Below are 22686 nucleotides of genomic sequence, written 5' to 3'. Positions count from 1 at the left end.
TTCCTAGGGCTTAAAAGATTATTCAGTATTTATTAATCAGGATCCAATCGGGATTCAAAAAAACCCCATGAAAAATTAACTGAATCCTACACACAGTACAAGCAACAAGTACTTGCCACTGTTTTTCTGTATCTTCCACTTATTTATTCTTCCTTAATAGAACCAAAGACAATGTAAGGGATTATGGATCTTTACCTTTGAGACAGCCATGTTGTAAATTACTATTTTTAATGTATCTTTTTGGCACTGCATTTAAGCTTCTGGAGTTCCTTACGTGTCAGGCTTGGCAGTACAGCAATAGTCTACTGTGAAATTGAATTTGTGGACTCCTGAAGCTGAAGCAGAAGATGACAGGGCAATGCATACATTATTACAAAGGCTCATCCATTAGGTATGCGATGAGAACATACTTCCTACCTGAAACTAGGGCTCTGAACCATAGCTTTGACTCAGGCTACCAACACGTACCCCAGTGTTCTTTGTGGGAATTTCACTGTTCATCCTCAGCGGGGCTTTCATGGATGGCTGTGAGACACGTTCCCTTCACATCAACAAGACAAGAAAGAACAACTTGGAATTTAGGCCCAAGTCCACAACTGCAAAGATTTTACACCTGTGCTCCACTGCTCTGTGTTTCTACTGACCAAAATCTGTACTTCCTCAATTTTGTACATTTAAGTTCCCAAGCTGTTTAAGATTTTGTTTCTGAACTCTAAAGCACCATGCAGCTGGCAAAACCAAGGAGTGGTTGCCACAGTTTCTAAGTGCTGATGGAGCCTGTAAACTAAACATCCCCTCACCTCCCAAGAGGGTCTCATCTGATGAGTTAGTCTACCAAAACAAGCCTGGCATGAAGTGTGAGGACATGCTTCAAAATACAACCAGGGGAGAAAGTAACTCCTTTTACTTAAAAGAGCTTACTATTTAGCTAAGTCATGCAGGACATGGAAAAACTTTAATTAATTTCTCTTGTTTGGCCAATTCAATTCAAACTCCCAACTTCAATCTGTCAAGAAAAATGACTGTCAGTCTACACTGCTGTGTATCTTCCATCCATGGGTTGAAAAGCAGGAAGCATCACTGGATAAAGGGAACAAAAAGGATCATGTTCTCACCCTTGATCAAAAGGTAGTCTCAGCTTCCCATCCTGCCAGTTCTGCCTATTTACACACACACTTACTCACTCAACCTGTTCTGTCTGGGCTTCTAAATCACGTCAATAGGCAAGTAAGATAGGCACTGAGACGTACTTGCTGGTGGAGGACCCAGTTCTCTCCAGGAATCCTGCAATCTTTCCAAACAGATTCTTCACCTACACAGTGTGGCATAATAAGGAAGAACTTACGCAGTCAGGTGTGCAAGCCTGGCAAAACCTTCTCACACTGACCCACAGTGTGAGAAGCCAGTAATTAAAGAAGCTGGATGTACTACAAATAAATTATTGGATTTGTGCCTTTAAACAGACATTTAGAGGAATACATTAAAAAGTATTAGTCAAAATTAGTTCCAAATACCAGTATGACTGCATAGTTTAGACCAAATGTAACAGCATATTCAAATACATCTCACAACAAGGTTTTTCAGAACAAATGAACCACTGGCATCACCAAAAATATCAGTACCTGACTGTACACAATAGAAAAGATTGAAAAAGAACTTCTATAAATAGCCACTTTTTATAGAATTTTAACAAGATGTTCCCAAGATACTTAAATGTGAAACTTAGTTCAGACATCTCGTGGAGTATTGGATGAGACATGAAAACTTTACTAGTCCTAGGTAAGCATTTCCAGTCCAGCATAAACTAAAACCTGCCTCTTGGGTAGCTTTGGTACCTCAGTCTCTTTTCCATCTCAGTCTATAACTGGGTGATGTACTGGAGGGGGAACAGCAATGTCATCAGCTATGACAGCAACATCTCCTGCCTCTCTCCTTCCTCCACTGGAAAACTTGGTTTCACTATAACATTTTGCCAAATAGAAAAGCTATTGTGTGAAGGTAAGATAATGATCCATGAAGTCCTCAGTTATAGGCAAAGTCCTTATCATTTAGAAACAGAATCATGCAGCGGGATCCAAACTTTAACAATTCTTTTAAGTGGATCACAGAAAAATAGCAAAGTTGGTGAGACGCAGTCATTCCCTGGTAAATTTACAGCATCAAAAGCACTCCAAGACGAACAAACAAACAAACAAAAACCAAAAAAAAAACCCCAACCAAAACCTGCATCAGCCTAAATCATCATTTTGTTTCAGAAATTATGGTAAGTGTGGATTTAATTGATCCAGTAATAAAGCCTGGTCTAATTTCCAGCATTGTTCTGAAATAAAACTTGTAGAATTATAATTACAAGAAGATTACTGGGAAGAGAAGGAGGTTCATGATACTTCTTGTTACACAGATACAATTAGTTTAAGAAAAAGAGGAAATACTCCTAGGTGACATTAATGTCACTACACAGGATTGCAATAATCCACTTTATCACAAAACCAATCTACCTTGCTTGATGATGGACTTAAAGGGTTGCCTGAAATTCAGAACAAGATTACTGTGAAAGCAAAAAACTGTGGAATTTGCATTATCAGTTGGTCAAGGAGGTCTTTTACTTCAAAAAGACTTGGGGAGAAACTAATTTTCCCCCTCTGTGAAAAGAGGTTCATTAGTATGGCAACTGAATCAGAAGGAAGAACGGTAGGAAGGTAAAGCCTTAATTTACAACTGCAAGCCTAAGTATAAAAATTCATTTCTAAACTTCCTCATTACAGTTTTCTCAGTGAAGGAAACCTGAGTTATTCCAAGGTACTTACTTTATCACAGAGCAAGATATTCTGGAAAACTAACAAGCTCACTATACTTGGCTGCAGGAAGAGTGCACACCAAAAGCTCCAAGGTTTTCTACACTTCTGTTTCATGACATGGAAGAGGTTTTGTTTTCTGCGGTTTGGTTAGTTTGGTTTTTTTTTAAGCACACCTTATTCTGCAGGGGGAGGGATAAGACTGAAAGACAAATCTTTGTAGGAAGCAAAGGTCTTTGTATATTTAAAGCAGGCTACAATGAAAGGACAGACAAAAAAGATAAACCAGCATTCAAATAGCTTTTGCCTTCCTTTCATTTACTGGTTTTCACAAAGAAAGGAAAGAAAATAGCGTAGCCTCAAACAGCTGACTCAGCTAATAGCCATTTCTGGAATCACCTAAGGAAAGCCTGGGAAAGAATTTGCCAACATTTGCTTTGTCAGGTCAAGATGCAAAGAAATTCTGTAAGTTGAGGGCTCAGAAGACTACTTTAAAACAAACAAAAAAGAACAAAAAACCCAAGTAAAACCTGTCAAAAACCCCACACATAGTTATGAAAAAAGGAAAAAATCCACACCCGTTTTTACAAAGTAACAGTAAAGAGCTGTTACAGAAGCAGGACTACCTGATGGCTCTCACTTACTGAGGTTCCAAGGATTTCACTGCCTAGTTACCACGGGACCACTGAGCCGCAGTTTTAAATTAAAAGACAGACCTACTGATGGGCCACAGTTCCCACTCCTGTGCAGCTGGACAAACATCCCATCTCTCCCAAACTGAACTGCAACTGCATAAGATGTTTTTCTATAAGACCACAATACCTTAATTCTTCCCTGTGGCACAACAAACACAGAGCTAAGATGTGTGTCACAGCCTCATGCTTCACGCTCAGACATCACGGTCATCAGCGGACACCAAGGCAGCAGATGATCTAGGGTACTGGAAATGGGACACTGGAGACACAGAGCATGCACCACACCAGTCAGCTATAGCATTATAGGCTTACCTTCAAATGCTAGCTAGGAGTGGGGGTTCTTAAAGAAAGCAATAAAGCACTGGGAGCAGGAGTACCTGTTGCTTTGGAAGTGGGTGCCTGTCTGCACCTGAGCCTGTGTCCCTCCTCACCATCCCCACAAGTCTTCTATGAGAAGCCACCAGACACTCTAGCAGGCATCCACCTCAGAGTAAAGGCTTGCCAGCTTCAGTCTCCCCAGAAGCAAAGGCAGGAGCCATCTGCTCTGCCGCTCCAGCACTGGGCCAGAGCACGGCAGGGCTACAGACCAGCAGACTACGCACTTCTTCCTCACCCCTGACCCTTTTCACCTGACCTGATAGTAACCTCAAATGGGCAGACTGGCTGTTTTTCAAAGTTATTTATTTAGAATACACGTATTTGGTGCACAGTACCTTCATAGAGAGCCATCAGTCTTTCACATCTCTTTCATGTATGTACACAATTAAGGATTAACACTCATAGTTGCAAATAACCTCTGACCTTGTGACACACTTCTGTTAGTTATGAGGGTTGAGAAGGTACAAGAAGAGAGCATTTTTTCCTTCTGTTCCTTCTTTTTATCTATAAATAATTTGTCTTGTGCAAAAGGAACGTGCTGGCACTAGACACCGGGCAAAACAAACGAGCTTGTGATCACACTCAAGTGTCAGATACCAGGCTATTTCGGCAGCGGCCCGGGCTTACATGCACATGCTTTACACATGGTGTTAGAGCACTGCCAGAGTGTGTATACCCAGGTCGGAGGGTTTCAGTCTTGCTGTGCTGCTCAGTTTATATAGATCTGCTAAGCCCCTGAAACCACAACAGCCCTACTTTGCATAATGATGCTGACATTGCTGGAGGTATTGACACTGGATAAGGCTGCTTGAAGCTATGGCCTGTCTCAGTCCTGTTCAGGGACCAGGTGAAAGACAGCCCTGTACTACCCAACACAGCCCACAACCCAGGGTAACAAGATACGCTGCTGTCTCCCCCACAAGACACACTCAGGCAGCAAATCAAAAGCTCCCAAAGAAGCACGCTGGCCTGCTGCCACTGCAGAACTTAGGTTTTCACCAATTTCTCCTCAAGTACCTGGTCACAGTGGCCTAGGAGTATCTACAAAATGATTCTTTGTACACCCATAAGCAACTGTTACGTGGGTGGCAGCTTGGTGAAATCCCACACTAACAGCTTGGGTAAACTGGTAACAGCGTGGTGGGTTGACCTTGGCTAGGCACCAGGTGCCCACCAAAGCCCCTGTCAGTCCCCTCAGCTGGACAGGGGAGAGAAAATATAATGAAAAGCTCACGGCTCAAGGTAAGGACAGGGAAAGATCACTCACCAATTATTGTCACGGGCAAAACAGACTTAACTTGGGGAAATTAGTTTAATTTATTACCATTCAAATCAGAGTAGAATAATGAAAAATAAAACCAAAACTTAAAGACACCTTTGCCATACTCCTCCCTTCTTTCTGGGTTTAATTTCACTCCCAAATTCTCTACCCCTCCTCCCACAAAGTACAGGGGAATGGGGAATGAGGGTTGCAGTCAGTTCATCACATATTGTCTCTGCCACTTCTTCCTCCTCAGGGAGAGGACTCTGAGCTCACACTCCTCCCCCGCTCCAGCATGGGGCTCCTCCCATGGGACTGTCCTCCATGAAATTCTTCAACCTGAGTCCTTCCCACAGGCTGCAGTTCTTCACAAACTGCTCCAGCGTGGGTCCCCTATGGGGTCACAAGCCCGGCCAGTAAACCTGCTCCAGTGCAGGCTCCTCTCTCCACACAGCCACAGGTCCTACCAGGAACCTGCTCCAGCACAGGCTTCTCATGGAGTTACAGCCTCCTTCGGGCATATCCACCTGCTCTGGTGTGGGGTCCTCCACAGGCTTCAGGTGGGGATCTGCTCCACCATTAACCTCCATGGACTGCAGGGGCACAGCCTAGTCTCACCGTGGGCTGCAGGGGAATCTCTGCTCCAGTGCCTGGAGCTCCTCCTCCCCTGATTTTGGTGTCTGCAGGGTTGTTGCTCTTATGTATTCCCTTCTCTTTTCCACTGCAGTTTGTTGCGCAGGGGTTTTTTTGCCCCTTCTTAAATACATTATCCCAGAGGTGCTACCACGATCACAGCAGCAGGTCCTTCTTGGAGCCAGCTGGCATTGGCTCCATTGGACACTGGGGAAGCTTCTAGCAGCTTCTCACAGAAGCCACCCCTGTAGCACCCCTGCTACTGAACCTTGCCCCGCAAACCCAATACACACAGCACATTATATCTGCAAGATGATCCTACAGCACAATCACCGTATTTCACAGAATCACAGAATGGTTGAGGTTGGAAGGGCCCTCTGGAGGTCATCTGGTACAATCCCCCTGCTCAACCAGGGACACCTACAACAAGCTGTCCAGGACTGTGTCAATGTGTTTTTTTAATATCTCTTAAGGAGGGAGATTCCACAACCTCACTAGGCAACCTCTGCCAATGCCGAGTCATCCTCACAGCGAAAAAGTCTTTCTTGATGTTCAGAGGTAACCTCCTGTGTTTCAGCTTATGCCCACTGCCTCTTGCTGTCACTGGTCACCAATGAAAAGAACCCGGCTCTGTCCTCTTTGTACCTTTCCTTCAGGTGTACGTATAAATTGGTAAGATCACTTCCCAACCCTTCTCCAGGCTGAACAGTCCCAGCTCTCTCAGTCTTCCTTCACAGAGGAGGCAAGTTTAACTCCCTTCACCACATTAGGCACCTTTTGCTACAGTCTTTCCAGAAGCTCCATGCCTCCCTTTCTTGTACTGGGAAGCCCAACCTCCAACTCACTGCCCACGAAGCTGAATGAGAAGAGTTTTAAGTGCTCTACTAGATGAAGAAACTTTTTTTCTGGGACATGTGGGAGCTCAGGCTGTATCTGTGGCAGTGCAGAGTCATGTCCCAGCCATACTTTGGCTGTGTTAGTGCAAGTCTGAAAACTACCCAAAACCTGCTCGTCTCCACCATTACTCAAGATAATACAATCCCACAAGTAAGTAGTAGTACCATGGACCTCAAATCCTCATCTTGGTGGGATTGAGTCTGCCCATGGAAGTCTAAAAACTAAATAGTAAGTGGGAGAAGGTATCTTGTCAGCATCCCAGACTTCCAACTGCAGTGAAGTCCTGGAAATCCACTTTCTCCTTGATAACAAGGAGCACTCCGCCTCTTAAGCATAGACCCGGTCCCTCTGCAGAAGATGTGGAACTCCTTACAACAGGCCTCTAAAGCCAGTGTTTCTCAAGGTGCAAACTGAAGCTTTTTTCATATTTCACAGAAGTGCTAAGCAGCTGCTGCTGGCATTCACCAAGCATTTACACATAGACAAAAGCACTGACATATAGTCATGCAGTGCTTATAAGGTGGATAAACTATGACCACTATGCATGCAGTACATAGGAGAAGCCTGCAGGTACCCTGAGGCAAGCGCACAGGCAGCTGGGACAGCTATTCTGTTAAGAGTGCACTCCATTTGGATGCAAGCAAGCCCCCTGGAATAGATCAAAGGGCTTGCTCAACTTTAACAGAAATAATGACAGCAAAATTGTACATGTGCCTGAAGTACACTCCATGAGACAAATTACTTTGAATCTTGCAAATTATAAACACCTAAACACATCACACTTACTATCCTGACATGCAGTCTGAACAATGTTTCTGTTCCATACCAGAAGTAAACAACAACCTAGAGGTAAACTCCTGGACAGGTAAAGACGACATTCAAGAGTTTTGTCCTGGGGACTAGTCACTGGATTTTTGTGGAAGATGGAGTTGCAGAGTTTGGACAGTTTCCATTGTTAGAAAAGGAGGAAAAACATTCAGAAAGCCAGGCTGGCCACAGAGGTCAGAATATTGTTGCACTATTGAAAGTAAGGGGGAGGGTGTGATGCACTTATTTAGCAGAAAAAGATCAAAACAAGATTAAAATTAAATGAATAATCAATTTAAACAGAGAAATTTAACTGCTTGTACAAACATTCTAGGTGCCAATGATAAACCCAAAACTGCTAATACACAGGCATAGATTTGAAGAGAGGTGTAACTGAAGCACAGATTTACACAAGTTCAGCGATTAGGTTTTTTATATACTTCAGAACTGGCTTGCTGCCAGTGATCCTTAGTATTTTTGGTTTAAACTCTTAATAGAGGAAAAATTGACACAAAAGCTGGTGCCATGGCAGATGACTCAGTCACAGCTAATTTGACAACTGAGTGAGGCTCCTTAAACACCTTCATGAAAAGGGAAGGAGATACAATCTCCCAGGTCCACATAACTAATGTTAGAAGGTCTCAAGCAAATCACCTTTTTATTTCTGCAAGTTTATGAACTGTAATTTCTAAATAATAAAAGCCCCACATAGAAGTATTTCTTAAGAAAAAGAACATGTGGTACAGCTACAGTCAAAAGTAACTGTGTGATTACAACTCTATACCATTTGCCTTGTGTAAACAAGAGAAGTCCAACACCAGTAGTAGAGCTATGTTAACAGGTATGCTGAGTTTCATGAGAGCTACTTTAGCAAAAGCTGGCAGAATGAATTACAAGTGTAGATAAGATTTAGATTTAAAACAGAAACAATTGGGAGTAATTTCAGAACATGTTATGAAATAGCTCAGACATCCGCAATTAAAAAAAAAAAAAGAAAAATGCAAAATAATAAAAGCAGCATGGATAGGAGTGGAGGTAAAAGAGGTAAACTGGAATAGGTAAGCCAAAAATTTGGGAAATTTCACAAACTGCTAACAGAAAGTCAAATAAAGGACTCTAGGGCTCCATGTGAGACCTTGCTTTTTTTTTTTTTGTTAATCACAGAACACTTGAAACCTGTAGAACACTTTGTATTTATTAACATATTAAAAACATACAAGTAATGTGTTAATAAATTAACACATTAAAAACAGTTTGCAAGTATTTCTGATTTGTTTATAGGGAAACACAGACCACATTTGCAGTGACAATTAAAGAGTTTCCACTGTAGCACCCACTGAAGACAAACACTACAAACGATTTACTGAAGTTAGAACATTGTCACTCAGCAGGTCCAGACACCCCTTAGCAAAGACTTTGACAATGACTGGCTAGCAAGTTATCCTGCCTTGTAACTCTCAAAGTGTCACCCAAAAAACTCCCAAGGATAGGAAAAGGTGTGAGGGAAAGAGAATGCATACCAAGTGTATGCAGTTACAACATTTCAGATGGTTTGCTGTACAAAGTCAGTGGTTTTGAGGAACTAGGCATCTGCTACGCAACTGATCATACAACAAACCAACACAGCATGCATCATATAACAGTTGTTTAAACAGTAAGTATTAAATTACACAGGCAAAAGTCCTCATCAAACAGCTGTCTTCCAAACAGGATACCAGCAACGTTAAGATTGGGGTAAGAAACTCAAATATGTACACCCAAGAAACAGAATAAAACCATCAAATTATTACTGACAGTACTTGTAGGTAACACAAAAGCTGTGGACCCGAAAATTATGAAGAGGATACAATGCTGAAAAGTGATTTGAATAACCTGTAAACCAGAAACAGGCAAAGACTGCATCTGAATACTGTTAAACGTAAGCTTGTCAATGAATGAACCCACCCTTAAAAGCCATTATTTAGAGGAGTATTTGAGTTACAGCAGACAGTCATCCAGACATAATTAAACATCATGGCTCAAAAGGCTATTGCACTCCTCGAACACACCTCAGCAGTGGTAACCAAACTAGCAGAAGAGAAATTTTATTCCTGTACTTGTAATAACAAATATATACGTATCAGTGTTCAATTCTCATCACCTGTACCTCAGTAATGATGTTGAAGAGCTGGAAAGGAGTCAGAAGACAGCCACAAGAATGATTACAGGATTAGCAAATCCACCCTCCAGTTACAGAGTTAGGACTCTCTGTGTCCTGAACTTGAACCATCCAGACTGAGCCACAAATAGTGGACACTGGAATTTTTTTCTTTTTGTCCTTAATCGCTGTTAATAAATGCAATTTTCAAGATTATGATTAATTTAAACCATGAATAGTGTAGTCTGTTTATTCCTTATGCTTCACCTAATGTCCGAAAATAAATTTCACAATAAACGAACAGGTTATCAGACAGGGTGGTGGCATTTTGTATAATAGCAATGTACTTTGGTTCAAAAACCACCTCATCCAACAAAAAAAACTCCAAAGAAAGCACACAAGCAAGCCTGGGAGCTATGGAGCACACCAATATATACAATTAACATCACTATACCTAAACTACAATCTAGATAGGTCGATTGAAACATTGTTTTAAAGAAAGTAAAATACACTAAATAAACAAATTAAGCATTTGCCTTGGTTATGGCCCCATTCTGACCACTTCCCAGAGCTTTGGCTTTCTGTGCACATAAAAAAAACTTGCAAAGGAATGGGAAAGTGTTCAGAGAATTGCACATCACTGTGCAGAATTGCTTGGTATCATGTAAGCAAGACAAATAAAACATATGCGCTGAAGGTGATGACCTGGTTCTCCAGCTATGGATTATTCCAGAAAACAACTGTCACTCCTTAGAGACACAAACCACTAAAACACAAAGTAAAGACATCACAAAATACTGTTGTGGAGTTTTTTCTTCCTTTTTTAAAAGCTATTCTAACATAAGAACATGCCCTAACAGCATGACAAGTCATATATACAGTAACTTTGCATAATTACAACAAAAAACCACCTTATTTGCCTCTTTAAACAACAAAAGCTATGTATCTCCTTCTGCTTTCCTGGTTTTCTATTATTTAATGGGAAAACTCCACAGACAAAAAAATTCAATGTAAAAACTTAAATACTATGCTCCTCACTTTACTACATGAAATTGTACACCAAAGATGCCTGCAAATTAAAAGATTCAGCCGAAGTATTTTCTGAGAATAACCAAAGGAAAAGTGCTCTGATAAAACTCAGATGGCCATAAATAATAAAAAAAAAACCCTAAAAAAATACACATACAAAAAGAAAAGACACAAGAATTTCTCCACGGGAAACTACTTAAAAACATACACAGTAACTTAACTGTCCAATATCAGAGGTTTGCATTTGTCATTGGGAGTACATTGAGTACTATTAGCAAATTCTGTTCAGGTTGTTTATCTGGTTTTGGTTCAAAGGCTAAAATCTTTAGAGGTTATCATGAGGCTAGTTCTTAACCCTAACTAGATTTAATAATTAATAGTAGTGTATTACTCTGTTGTACAGCCAAACACAGAACAAAACCACAGTGAATCAGAATTCATTATTATCATGTCTTGCAGATAAGACATAAGAATGCATGGAATTAAGTAAATAAACCCCAAGAGAACAAAAATTGCTCTGGACAGAGAATGTTTCTAGATTGCTATGATCACAGATGGTATTAAAAGCCAAGCTTAAATGATTACAAGCCAAGCCATCTTTAAAAGTAAAATATTACTGATGCTAACCCTAGAATTCGATCAAACATGCTATTAGTCAATTAAGTCAAATTCAGCAATTCCAATGGATCTTAGTTTTGTTTGTAGAAAATACTTGATTTTACATTTTGATGAAAGCAAATCTACTCTTAAATGGTCCGTCCTGCCTTCCTATGAAGTCAGCTGCTAAACCAGGAGAAACAGTCATCTAAGTGAAATCCAGCTTTTCATGAATCAGAGTAAATGTTTATTTTACCATTTTGATGCTGAGATAATCAAGAGACTATGAGGAAACTGAACACAGTACAAAAAAAATCTCACATTTTTCTTCTCCACATTCTCACTGAAAAAACTGTAAGTGTGTTTAGGTGCATTTTCAGAGGAAAATAAATAAATAAAGTACTGTTCCATCCAGCAGTGAGGTTGGGAAGAGGTGTAACATCTTTAATTCCAGGGAACTACTTACTACCAAAGCATTCCAATGACAGAATAGTTTGGGTTGGAAGGGACCTTCCACGATCATCTAGTCCAGCCCCTGTACTACAGGCAGGGGATATATCTTACTAGATCAGGTTGCTCAAGGCTCCATCCAGCCTGACCTTCAACACTTCCATGGAAAGGACACCCACAGCTTCTCTGGGCAACCTGTTTCAATGTCTCATCACACTAATTTAAAAAAGTTCTCTGTGTCCAATCTAAATCTACCCACTTTCAGTTTAAAACCATTGCCCGTTGTCCTGTCCCTACGGCCCAGGTAAAAGTCTTTCTCTGTCTTTCTTATGCACCCCTTTGCAGAGGGAAAGGCTGCAACAAGGTTTCCCTGAAGCCTTCTTGTCTCCAGGCTGAGCAACTCCAACTCTCTCAGCTTTTCTTAATAGGAGAGGTGTTCCAGCCCACTGACCATTTTGTGGCCTCCTCAGGACCTGCTCCAACAGGTCCATGCCTGCTTGTACTGGGGAGCCCAGAGCTGGCAGCAGTACTCCAGATGGGGTCTTGATGAGAGCAAAGGGGCAGAATCACTTCCCTCGACCAGCTGCCACGCTTCTTTCTTTGCATCCCAAGATAGAGTTGGCTTTCTGGGCTGCAAGTGCACATTGCTGAGTCTGGTTTACATTTTCATCCACCATTACCCCAAGCCTTCTCTGAAGGCTTGCTTTCAATTCCTTTATCCTCCAGCCTGTACTGATGTTGGGGACTGCCCCAACCCAGGGGCAATGCACCCAACACCTTGCACTTGGCCTTGCTGGACTTGATGACATTCACATGCGCCCACTCCTCAAGCCTGTCAGGGTCCCTCTGATAGCATCCCTTCCTGTAAGCTACCAACGCACCACTCCGCTTGGTATCAACTGGAAATTTGCTGAGGGTGCAACTCAATCCCAATGTCCATGTCATAATGAAGTTATTACACCGTATGCTCCCTTGCAGGACATCACTCATTACTGCTTCCGCTGGACACTGAGCTATTGACCGTAATTCTTTGGATGCAGTATTCAAGCCAATTCCTCACCATCTAACAGACCATCCATGAAACCCATATCTCTCCAATTTAGCAGTAACAATATTGTGGGGAACCCATATGAAAGGCCTTACAGAGCTTAAATAAGAGGACATCTTCCTCTCTCCCCTGATGCAGTCGCCCCATCACAGAAGGCCAATAGATTAGTCAGGCACATTTTGCCCTTCGTGAAGTCACTCCAGCTGTCTCTAATCACCTCCCTGTCTTACACATGTTCAGTGTATCTTCTAAAAGGATATATCCCATGATCTTAAGGTTAAGGCTTAGTTACAGCCAGAGTTTTGGCTTGATGTTGCCGAAGAGGTTCCCTATCTTGCTGGATTAGAAAAAGTTTCACACAACGGAAGTGTTTCTGATGGGGGATTTGCACTAAATCCGTTTGGCATGACATGCAACACCTATTACTTTCCCGGATGAAAACACCACACAAAATTCACTTAAAATTAGACTTGATGGATTAGAGGAACTGTAATGAGATAAAGGGACTTTGATCTCTAAATGTCTCTTTTGCTAATGGCCCGGTCAGCAGTGTTCAAAAGTCAGACAGCTGCATGTTGGGCTGCACTCTGAGATAAGCTACTGATCTCACCATTGTTAATGATGACGAGGTACATACATCATAACCATCCCTAATTAAAACTGGCAGCTCAGGACCAGGAGAGATTAAATAGACATGAGATTTCCACCCTTTTTGAAAATACTTCCAAGTGTCAGGTTCCATCATCACTAAACATGAAAAAGATAACTTAATGAGAGAAGTATACAAATATACGTGTAAGACCAGGCGTTTTATTCTTTGGCTTTTTTCCCCCCAGCAGAACCATACAGTGTCTTAGTCTCCAGGTCACTATTACTTCTTTTTAAAAACAAACGAAAAAGAAGTAGAAGTGAGAAGTATTGTGAGACTCATGTTTTCTCTCCTAAAAGATCAAGCGCGTTAAGAATATTTGGAGTTGTTGGTTTGGGTTTTTTCAAAACTGTCTTTTTTTGCAAGCCAGCTTTGAAAGGTCTCCACTGTCAATACAAATGTTGATTTCAATGTCACCTAGACAAACGCTCTTCAAAGACAAACATCAATCATCCAAGTATGTGGACAGCTATGTAAGCAACCTGTTGAAGATACATGAATTATGGCCTTTAGGTTTCCACTAGCATTTAGTTTCATTGCTTTTACCGACTTGGTCTATGAGACGAGTGGTAATAACAGTGCTTGTAAAGCCAATGTCAGAGCAAATAAATGTTCCATACATGATCCTGTTTCCCAAGCTGGATCAGTTCCTAAAAGCACAAGGAATTCTGGCATCTTTCCCAACTTCTATGCATTTTGAGTTTTTCTAGCCTTGTAAGATAGCATTGCTGCTACAGAAACCATTTGACTTTCTGTCTGACTCTGTTCACCCAGAAACGTGGGGCTGTAGCGGTCAGCATTCTTTTCAAAACATTCTCTAACATGAGCAAGATAACTAACACTAAACACTGAAGACTTACAAGTTAAAAATCTCCTGTGATGGGTTTAAAGAATAAAGACAGAAAAGCAACTTTCCTTTACTTACAGAAGTGCTCTCACTCAGCACAATGATACTCGCCAAACATTATCTTAGTTTCCTTTGAGTTTGCAGCTGGCAGAGCAATGAACTAGCCAAGGACCAAGAGGCAGTGTGCTAGCAGCCAGTCAGTGTATAGCTCACGTACATAAGACATACTACAAGACCAGGCAGTAATGTATCCTGTGCCGTAAGAGCAAATACTGTGAAATATAAAATATTTTTTCCTAATGGAGAATTTCAAAATGGACCGAAGATATGTTCATTACATAGTACTTCAGTTTATAGAACCACACTCCATTTCTAAATTGTCTTCCTGTTTACTGGAAGAATCTCTAACAGGTTGGGTTTCCATCTCATCCAACTACACCAAATTCCTACAGAATAGTAAACCTGAGCTCTTAACTTGGATTTTACTTGAAGGTGGCTAAATATCTGGAAAAAAACTTCTGGTCCACATTTGGTGATACTTAACCAAGATTAGAGCAGTATTTCCAGTTAACTTTAAAAGAGTTAAGGACCTAATCGCATTGATCTCTTCAGACAAGAGATTTTAGCTGGGACTCGGGGAAGGAAATAACACCATTTCAAACATTAACTGCCCTTTCCACAATTTGCCTTGGGGAAAAATAAATCTTTTCAACAGACTTTTGATAACTGGGGCTCAGTCCCAAAGCATTTGACAAGGACCACATAACATTCTCCTAGATGGCCAAGCATGAATAAACAATTGAGGACAGGACCCTGGGTAGACATTTAATCTACTACTTGCTCTGAGACAAAACCAGAGCCAGACCCAGGAACTAGACAAAACTATCTAGTTCCATCCCTAACAGATGCTTCCACATAGCAGAGCAGGTCAGCCTAACTCACAAACAGCATAGCTTTGAGATAAAAGTATTGATATGCAGCTCAGCTCTGCTGAGGCAACAGTGATACAGGCTCTATCTTTTCAATTTACTGTATCACTAGGGGGTTCTACTTTCAGCAACCTTCTGACGTTCTGTTGCCTTATTTCAAGCTACGCAGATATTGCACCCCACCTACTCTTCAAGGACAGACAAGATGAACCACCAAAATGGGGCTTGCCTAAACCGTATAATTCATATCAGGGTTTGCTGGGTGATTCTGGCTGAATGGACTGACAAAGGAGGAATCTTGTTCGGTGGCTATTTTTATTATTATTTTATTTTTTAAATAGCTAGGTTACCTTCTGAATGCAGAATAAAGCAACAACAGGGCTTTTCTGTTAGCAACTACATCTGCTCAGGGATTCTGGGATAAAACTCTATAGTACGGTTAAATGCTAAGCATAGTATGCAAATTAAGTAGTTTGATTATTCCATGCCATTTGTCCTTTGAAAACCCACAAAGGACAAAAATCTGTAGATGATCACCCTTCAGTTTAGTCTCTGTATCAACATTAATTATTGGGGGAACAATGTGCTTTCAGAACATTTAAGATTTAATCTCTTTTAGCTTGAAAAAACATTTGTGCTGTTCTGGAACTACCCAGTAACTTTCAAAACTTTTAACTTCTGGAACTCTGCTATCTATTAGACTCATGCCCTCCAGTGTTTAATGCATCTAACTTCTTTGCACAGAGTTAACAATACTTAAACCTGCGGCTGCATGCTTCAGTCTCTGATGCTAAGTACACTGCCTTTACAGCTTCTTCTAGTATTTCCTACATTCTGATTCTTCCTTGGTTTTGTACTGCTTTTCTGATCTTTGATCTTGCCAGGAAGAGGTTTTATAATTAAATAAATGGTGAGTGCTGAAATACTTCCATATTTTTATTAACAGCTGTTTACTTAGTAGCATTCAACTGCAAGAACCAATTTTTCCTGAGTCTTATACCATTCAGCAGGGCAAGAAAAGATCCTTGGTGTTTATAGCATTCTACTACTGCAACAAAGCTAATCACCATTAGCCCCCATCTAAATGTTACCTCACCCTTCATGGGATTGATTTTACAGAGATTGTTATATATTTCAAAAGAAATGCTTTCCCCTATGAAATTGTCGTTATGTACCAACAATAACAAATGGAAGCAGCTAAAGAGCAGAATTATTATTTTTTAAACTTTGCAACATACACTCAAATGTCCATTCTCAAAAGATTCTTCTGCTCAGCATATACTTTTCCTTCCTGCACTAAGTCAACACTGCTCGTCAATGTAAGATACGAATTTGGGGTCACTTGACATATGAACAAAATTAAATTAGCCAGAATTCTTTGACTATTAAGGCCCTATCTAGTTCCTATTAACTTCAATGTATGTAGACCATTTCTAAAGTAGTAAAACCAAAACAACACAACTCTTTTAATGGCTGCAAACAAAACATCCCTTCATGATGCACTAAAAATAAAGAAATATGTTCTTAAATATGTTCTAAATCTATGTTCTTCATAAGTTATCACACTGATATCCAGATGATGAACTGTGTTTTCCTCCAAAAAAAGACATATTTTTTATATATGGACATATATGTCTATATAAGAATACATCAAGTTGTTTTGCATCCAGAATGAAATTTTATTTCCTTAGAATCAGCTTCTGCTGAATAGTAGATACTTGCCAATCTAGTTTCAACACATATCAAGATGAACTTTAACTATTTGTTCATTTTACGGTTGTAAATATATACTGCAGTACATACTAAACTAAACTACCTCAAATTATTCAAAAGTGTTCAGTAGGCCAGACCAATGCAAATACAAGTTACAGGAAAGATAGGGAAGCTTGCTTATTTCTCTAGCTGAAGAAAAAGTTACATAAAACCAGTGTACTCCACTGATGGCTTAATGGACCCACATCCTCTTCAATTTACCTACAGAAAGCATAAGTATTTGTTAATTCACCAAGTTCTGTACGTAAATCTTTAGTTCAGCTGACAGGTATAAGAAAATAAATGCATGTATATCCTGCATGCTTGCCAGATATTCAGCTTATGTTCAAAAGCATCTTTCCACCTAAGACTTTTTGCCACTCACACTACTTCAAATGGTTTATCTTCCACCTGTTTTCTTTGGTAATGCATAGAGAATAAAAATACACTCATATCAGCAAACGTGTCAGTGAAGCAAGTTGAGCATCTCAAACATATGAAACACCTACCCCTTAAAAAACCCCACGTTTTGTACATGACAACACCAGCTAATACGCCACAAAATAGCAAACACTGTAACTCACCTCCAGTACTTAAATTTTGCCAAGGTTTATAGATATGTAGGGGTAGCTAGCCAGCTAGCATGATACTGCCACATTAATTTCTTACGTACTTAAGACAGTGAGTATTTCCCACTGAGAAAATAGAGTATAATATAAACATCTACAGTTTACAGGCAGAGAATGACTAGGATTGAAGGTTTATGGCTACAATCTACGCTGCAGGCTCAAATGCTGCTTTCTGAGACCATGCAAAATTTCCATGGACAACAAGCAAAATTATGTGAGACCTCGAGCACATGGCTCTTACTGTTATAATAAATATGTACATATATATGCTTAAATGCAGCATGCTGAATACTTCTGTTTGGCATATAACAACATAAAACATTAAAACACCTCTTTTTTTTCCACTTATATTTTTTTTATAAGTGTTTTTACAGCTAACAGCAAACAATGGATGGCGATTAACAACTGTAAGCTCTGGAGAACAATCATAGGGTTTCACAAAGTGCTCAGCAGTAATGAAATCCAGAAGAGTTTGGAAAATACGTAAGATTAAAACCAAATTCAGCAGAATACTGAATTTATTCCAAAGCGCCTTAAAAACCTTACAGCCAAGTAGTGCTAGCTGAAATACTACTATGCAATATGCTCCAGTGCATATTTCTGAATTCTGGCTTTTCAGGATTACAGTAGTAAAAAAATACTTTGTCCTGTTCTAAGCTGTTCCAGAAATTAAGCAATGATGTACAAAAATGTACCTAACAGTGGTATTTTAATCACAGATGGGGTTTATTTTAAAACGAATACTTAAAAATAATCTTAGCATGCAGCAGAAGTTTTCCATAAATAACTGAGCATTTTAAACTCTCTGATCCCATGAAAAGTAAAAAGATACCACCATGAATGCATACTGAGCACAGGGTGCCTGTGTGTGTCACACAGTAACAAGAGGAAACTAGCTCACTCTGCAAGGAAGCACTGTATCTTCCACAAGTTAAGGACAAAACCCCCTTCTCTTCTGATCATGAAATAGTAAGTTTCTCTGTATTTGCTACATATGTGCATTTACATATATGTACACATAATTTTTAAACAAGAAAACAATCTTGCATGGATATGCGTATTTGTGCCTTAAAACCTTTTGAGTTATTAATACCTTTGACTTTGCACTTAAAGTCTGAAGAATATGCACGGTCAATTAACATGGCTCAGCTTAAACTGTGCTAGTACTTTCTTTATGACCCAAAGGATATGCCTCAGTCCCATATTCAAAAGCTTTTAACCCACTTAGGCTTTTAAGTCCCACAATACTTTAAAAGGTTGAAAAGTTGGCACTTCTGATAAAAGAAAACACAAAAGAAAAACAAACCATTTGCCTATGTTTACATCAAATAAAATCAAGCACTGTAGTAATTTAAGTTTTGAAGGGGAAAGACATGTAATGGGACAGTAAAGGTCTATTCAATTAAAAAAAAACATGGAATTTCAAGTGGGTTTTGTGCTACAGCCTCACTGTTTATAATGACTACTTTTCTATTCTGAAATGGTTTTGTCTGTCTCATAACCATGTGAATGACCCACATAAACTCAATAACCAAATAACCAAGCAACTGCCTATGCCAGGGAAGCAGCGTGACTGAGGGGACGGGGGACGGGGTGGGGGGGGGAAACTGGTGTTAAATACCTAAAATAAACCCACCAAAAAAAAGTTTTCCTCAAAATTTGTTCATAAATTGAAACATGAATATCTACCCAATCCCACAACTCCTAACAGTGGTACACCACTATAATGATCTCATCTTGCAAAATGCAGTAAGTGTTAATCCAAACAGCTGCACATGCACACACACTTTCAGTCAAAGTATGACTGAGGCTGACAAGACAAAAGACCAAAAGCGTCTGCACAGTAACAATTTATGTATTGCTTCATTACCCAAGTAACAGATATGCTGTCAAGTATGAGCAGCTGAACGTTCACCCTCTTGGTCTCCAGTACATCATGCTTATGCCTTCAAATGCGTGTCAGAACTCTTGGTTTGCACTGATGGTGATGAATGCAAAAACTTTTCATGAAGGCAGTCGAGAGAGTTGTCCCCAACACTTTCTGTGGGTCAGCTTCTCCAGTGTTCTCCTTCAAGTCACAGCACCATTCAGTCCAAAGCAATGCCACAACTAAGTCGCAGTCTACCACCACCTACCCAACACTTCATGTTACCAGTGGGAGCACTTGCGATACAGTACAAACTCTGCATCACTGACTTCAGAAGTGGACCTCCGAGTTCCTTGTCTGGGTAATACATGTTGGTCTCATTCAGTACATTTCATACTTTTTTGAAAACTTGGGAGAAGCCTCTAATACTTCTGGAAGAAAATCCAGAAAATACAGAAACAATCTGGATCCAAGTAACAAGTCAAATATGCCAACTGCTCTCCTGAAGCAAATGGTATCACTAAGTAATAAGTATCTGTAAAGTTAAGTAAAGGCAAGCTAGCTATGCCTATTTCATCTTCTTCCTGAATCTTGTAACAGTCACAACATGCATCTCCATAAACCAAAATCAGGCCAAAATGAGACAGAATATTACTACTGGGACTGCTGCATTTGTCTTCCACCTCCCTTCCCACACCAGTTAAGGATCCCAATGCTTTCTCCATATCTAGAAGACAAGCTGCGAAAATAGCATATTCATACAGAAGCACTAAAATGCATTCTGACTTTTCCTTTAAACTCTTACCTCACTGAAAAGGCAGTTTACTCCCCCAGTATAAATCACTACTTTCCTAGACATGACCCAAGACAAAAGTTTTCTGCATAAACATCCCGCATCCACTTGGAACATCCCCACTCATCCACACATCAGACAGTGGTGCAGACATATTTCAAGGCCTCCCGGTCCCAGGCAGAAGCCCCATTACCAAGAAAGCTGCACGACATGCTAGAGCACACTGGATTAAGGGCAGTATTTTAATTCAAAAGGCCTATTTTAACACAAGCCAAATTTTTGTTAGATAAACACTGCCTCTGCATACTTGCGGCTCTGAAATAACAACCTCTGTTTTAATTAAAGAGAAATGGTACAATAGATTTTATTTCTTGACCAGTGGGTGGACTCCGAAGCTATCAAAGATACTGTCACCCTCCTGCATACTTCAGGTTACTCCTCAGCCTCGCGTATGCATCTGGGGCTTTGCCGTTCCCTTTTCTTTCTAAAAACCCATCCACAATCTGAGCATAAGCCGCTTATACCAGTTTACCTCATTAAATCGAAAATCGCCGTAAGAAACGCAACCACTGAGCCAACCACCTTCCCGAGGCTCGCAGAACAATGCAGACATTAAACCCGCCACCACCGATCTGCACAACGACTCCCCCTGCGCGTCCCTCCGTTAATCCACCGCCTTCCACCGCTCTCCCACAAACACCGTCGCCAACATGTGCCCCTGTTCCCCCCCCCCCCCCCCCTCGCTCACCCGCCATCCATCCTTCCCTCTCCATTTTGGAAAGCCGCTCCCCCCCGCACCGAGCCCACCCGCGGGAGCCGCGGCCGCTCGCCCCGCCGCCGCCGGCGATGCCCACGGCCGGGCACACACGCCCCGAGGCGGCCAGGGTACGGCCGGCGGCGGCGAGCGTCCGAAGGGGCAGCCCGAGCGACCCCGCCGCCGGCTGCCTCGGCCCCGCCATGTAACGCGCCGGCCGGAGAGAGCCCGAGACGGCGGCGGCGGGGCCGGGCTGCAGCGCCGGCGGTACCGGGGGCGTGCGTGCCGGCGGCGGCCCGAGCCGAGCCGAGCCGAGCCGGCCGGGCCGAGGCGGCCGGCGGCAGCCAGCACTCACCCAGCAGCAGCAGCTTCAGCTCCCGGCGGGCGTCCCGCTTGTCCCGGCGCAGCTGCCGCTCGATCTCGTCGTTGATCCGCCGGGCTTCCTTGGCTTCCTCGCTCAGGCAGCACGCCATGATGGACTCCAGAGTCATTCTTCCTAACTGGTTCAGACACCCCCCCCACCCCTAAAATCGCACGCACAGCCACACGCACCCCGCCGCCGCCGCACCGGCCCGGGGGGCACAGGGGCTCTGCCCGAGAGCACCCGCGGCGCCCCAGGGCAAGCGCAGGCAGCTGCCTCGATGCCACACAGGGGCGAGGAGAAAGAGGCAGGGCCGCTGGCGGCGCGGGTCCGCGCTCCTTGCCGCTGACACCCGCCCGCTGCCAACTCCTCTCCTCTAAATCATGCACCGAACAGCATGGAAACATCCACCACGGCGGCAGCAGCCTACCCAGCCGAGCCGAGCCACTGGCCGCCCGCCACCCTCGCCCTGCTGCTCCCTTTCCGCCGCCGCCGCCCGCAGCCAAAGCGGTCCCCAGCTATCCCCGGCGGACGACACCCCCACCGCCCTCCGACGCGACCACCCCACCCCCCGTGGAAATGCTAATGCCCGCTAATCCCTCCCCCCCTCCGCACACACATTTCCCCGCCGCTTCCCGTGCCGCGGAGCGGACGCCCAGCTCCGGCGCGGTGGGAGAGCCCGCCGCTGCCCGGAGACCTCGGCGCGCCCGGCGGGGAGAGCTGCCTCAGGGCCGACCCTCCTTCCCGGCGCGGCGGCGGGGCGGCCGCTCGCCCCTCGGGAGGGGAGAGCCGCTGCCGGGGACCTGCCGCCGCTCGCCCCTGCCCTACCAGTAAGGACGACAGGGGGAGGGTGGCGGGGAACCGCTGCCGAGGAAAAGGAGGCGAGCAGGCAGCCAAGGGCCGGGCGAGCCCGGCTTTTCAATGGCTCGGCTCCGCGGGCGTGGTGAGGCAGAAATATGGCGGCCCGTCTCCCGCTCTCCCCCCGCGCCGCCGCACGCCGGGGGCCAGCGGCCGGGGGAGCCGGGCCCCCCCGGGATGCCGCCCCCCGCCCCCAGCCGGGCGCGGCGCCCCAAGGCCGCCCCCGCCCGCCTTGCTGCGGTGGCGGAGGGCAGGGGAGGGGAGGTGGGGGACAGAGCGGGCGACTTCTCGCACCAAATGGCCGCGAGGAACGCAGCCTGCTCCCGTCCGGCCAGCAGGGCAGAGCCTTCGCCCGCGCCCGCCGCTGCGTTTGCTTTCGCTTCCTTGTTTTTTCAGTCGGGGGGACACATCTTTATCTCGTGTCCGTCCTAGGACACATGATTTGGGCTGGCAGGGTCGAGGGGACACATCTTTATTTTGTGCCCGTCCTAGGACGCATGACTTGGGCTGGCAGGGTCGG

The 22686-nt window shown here is 43.1% G+C and overlaps 1 protein-coding gene across 1 annotated transcript in view; it reads right to left on the bottom strand.

Annotated features, from left to right (window-relative positions):
• The window catches only part of LOC119141218 (guanine nucleotide-binding protein G(q) subunit alpha), a 133625-nt gene extending 111765 nt beyond the window's left edge, over positions 1 to 21860 (bottom strand). Inside the window, exon 1 of the mRNA XM_037373225.1 lies at positions 21303 to 21860. Within this exon, the coding sequence (XP_037229122.1) occupies positions 21303 to 21438 (136 nt within the window). The 5' untranslated portion in view covers positions 21439 to 21860. The remainder of the gene's footprint in view (positions 1 to 21302) is intronic.
• Positions 21861 to 22686: the final 826 nt, after the last annotated feature.

The sequence above is a fragment of the Falco rusticolus genome, chromosome Z, assembly GCF_015220075.1.
Source record: "Falco rusticolus isolate bFalRus1 chromosome Z, bFalRus1.pri, whole genome shotgun sequence".
In the NCBI taxonomy this organism is placed as follows: Eukaryota; Metazoa; Chordata; class Aves; order Falconiformes; family Falconidae; genus Falco; species Falco rusticolus.
Note: the sequence above shows the minus strand (reverse complement) of the source record. Positions and strands in the feature narration are given on the sequence as shown.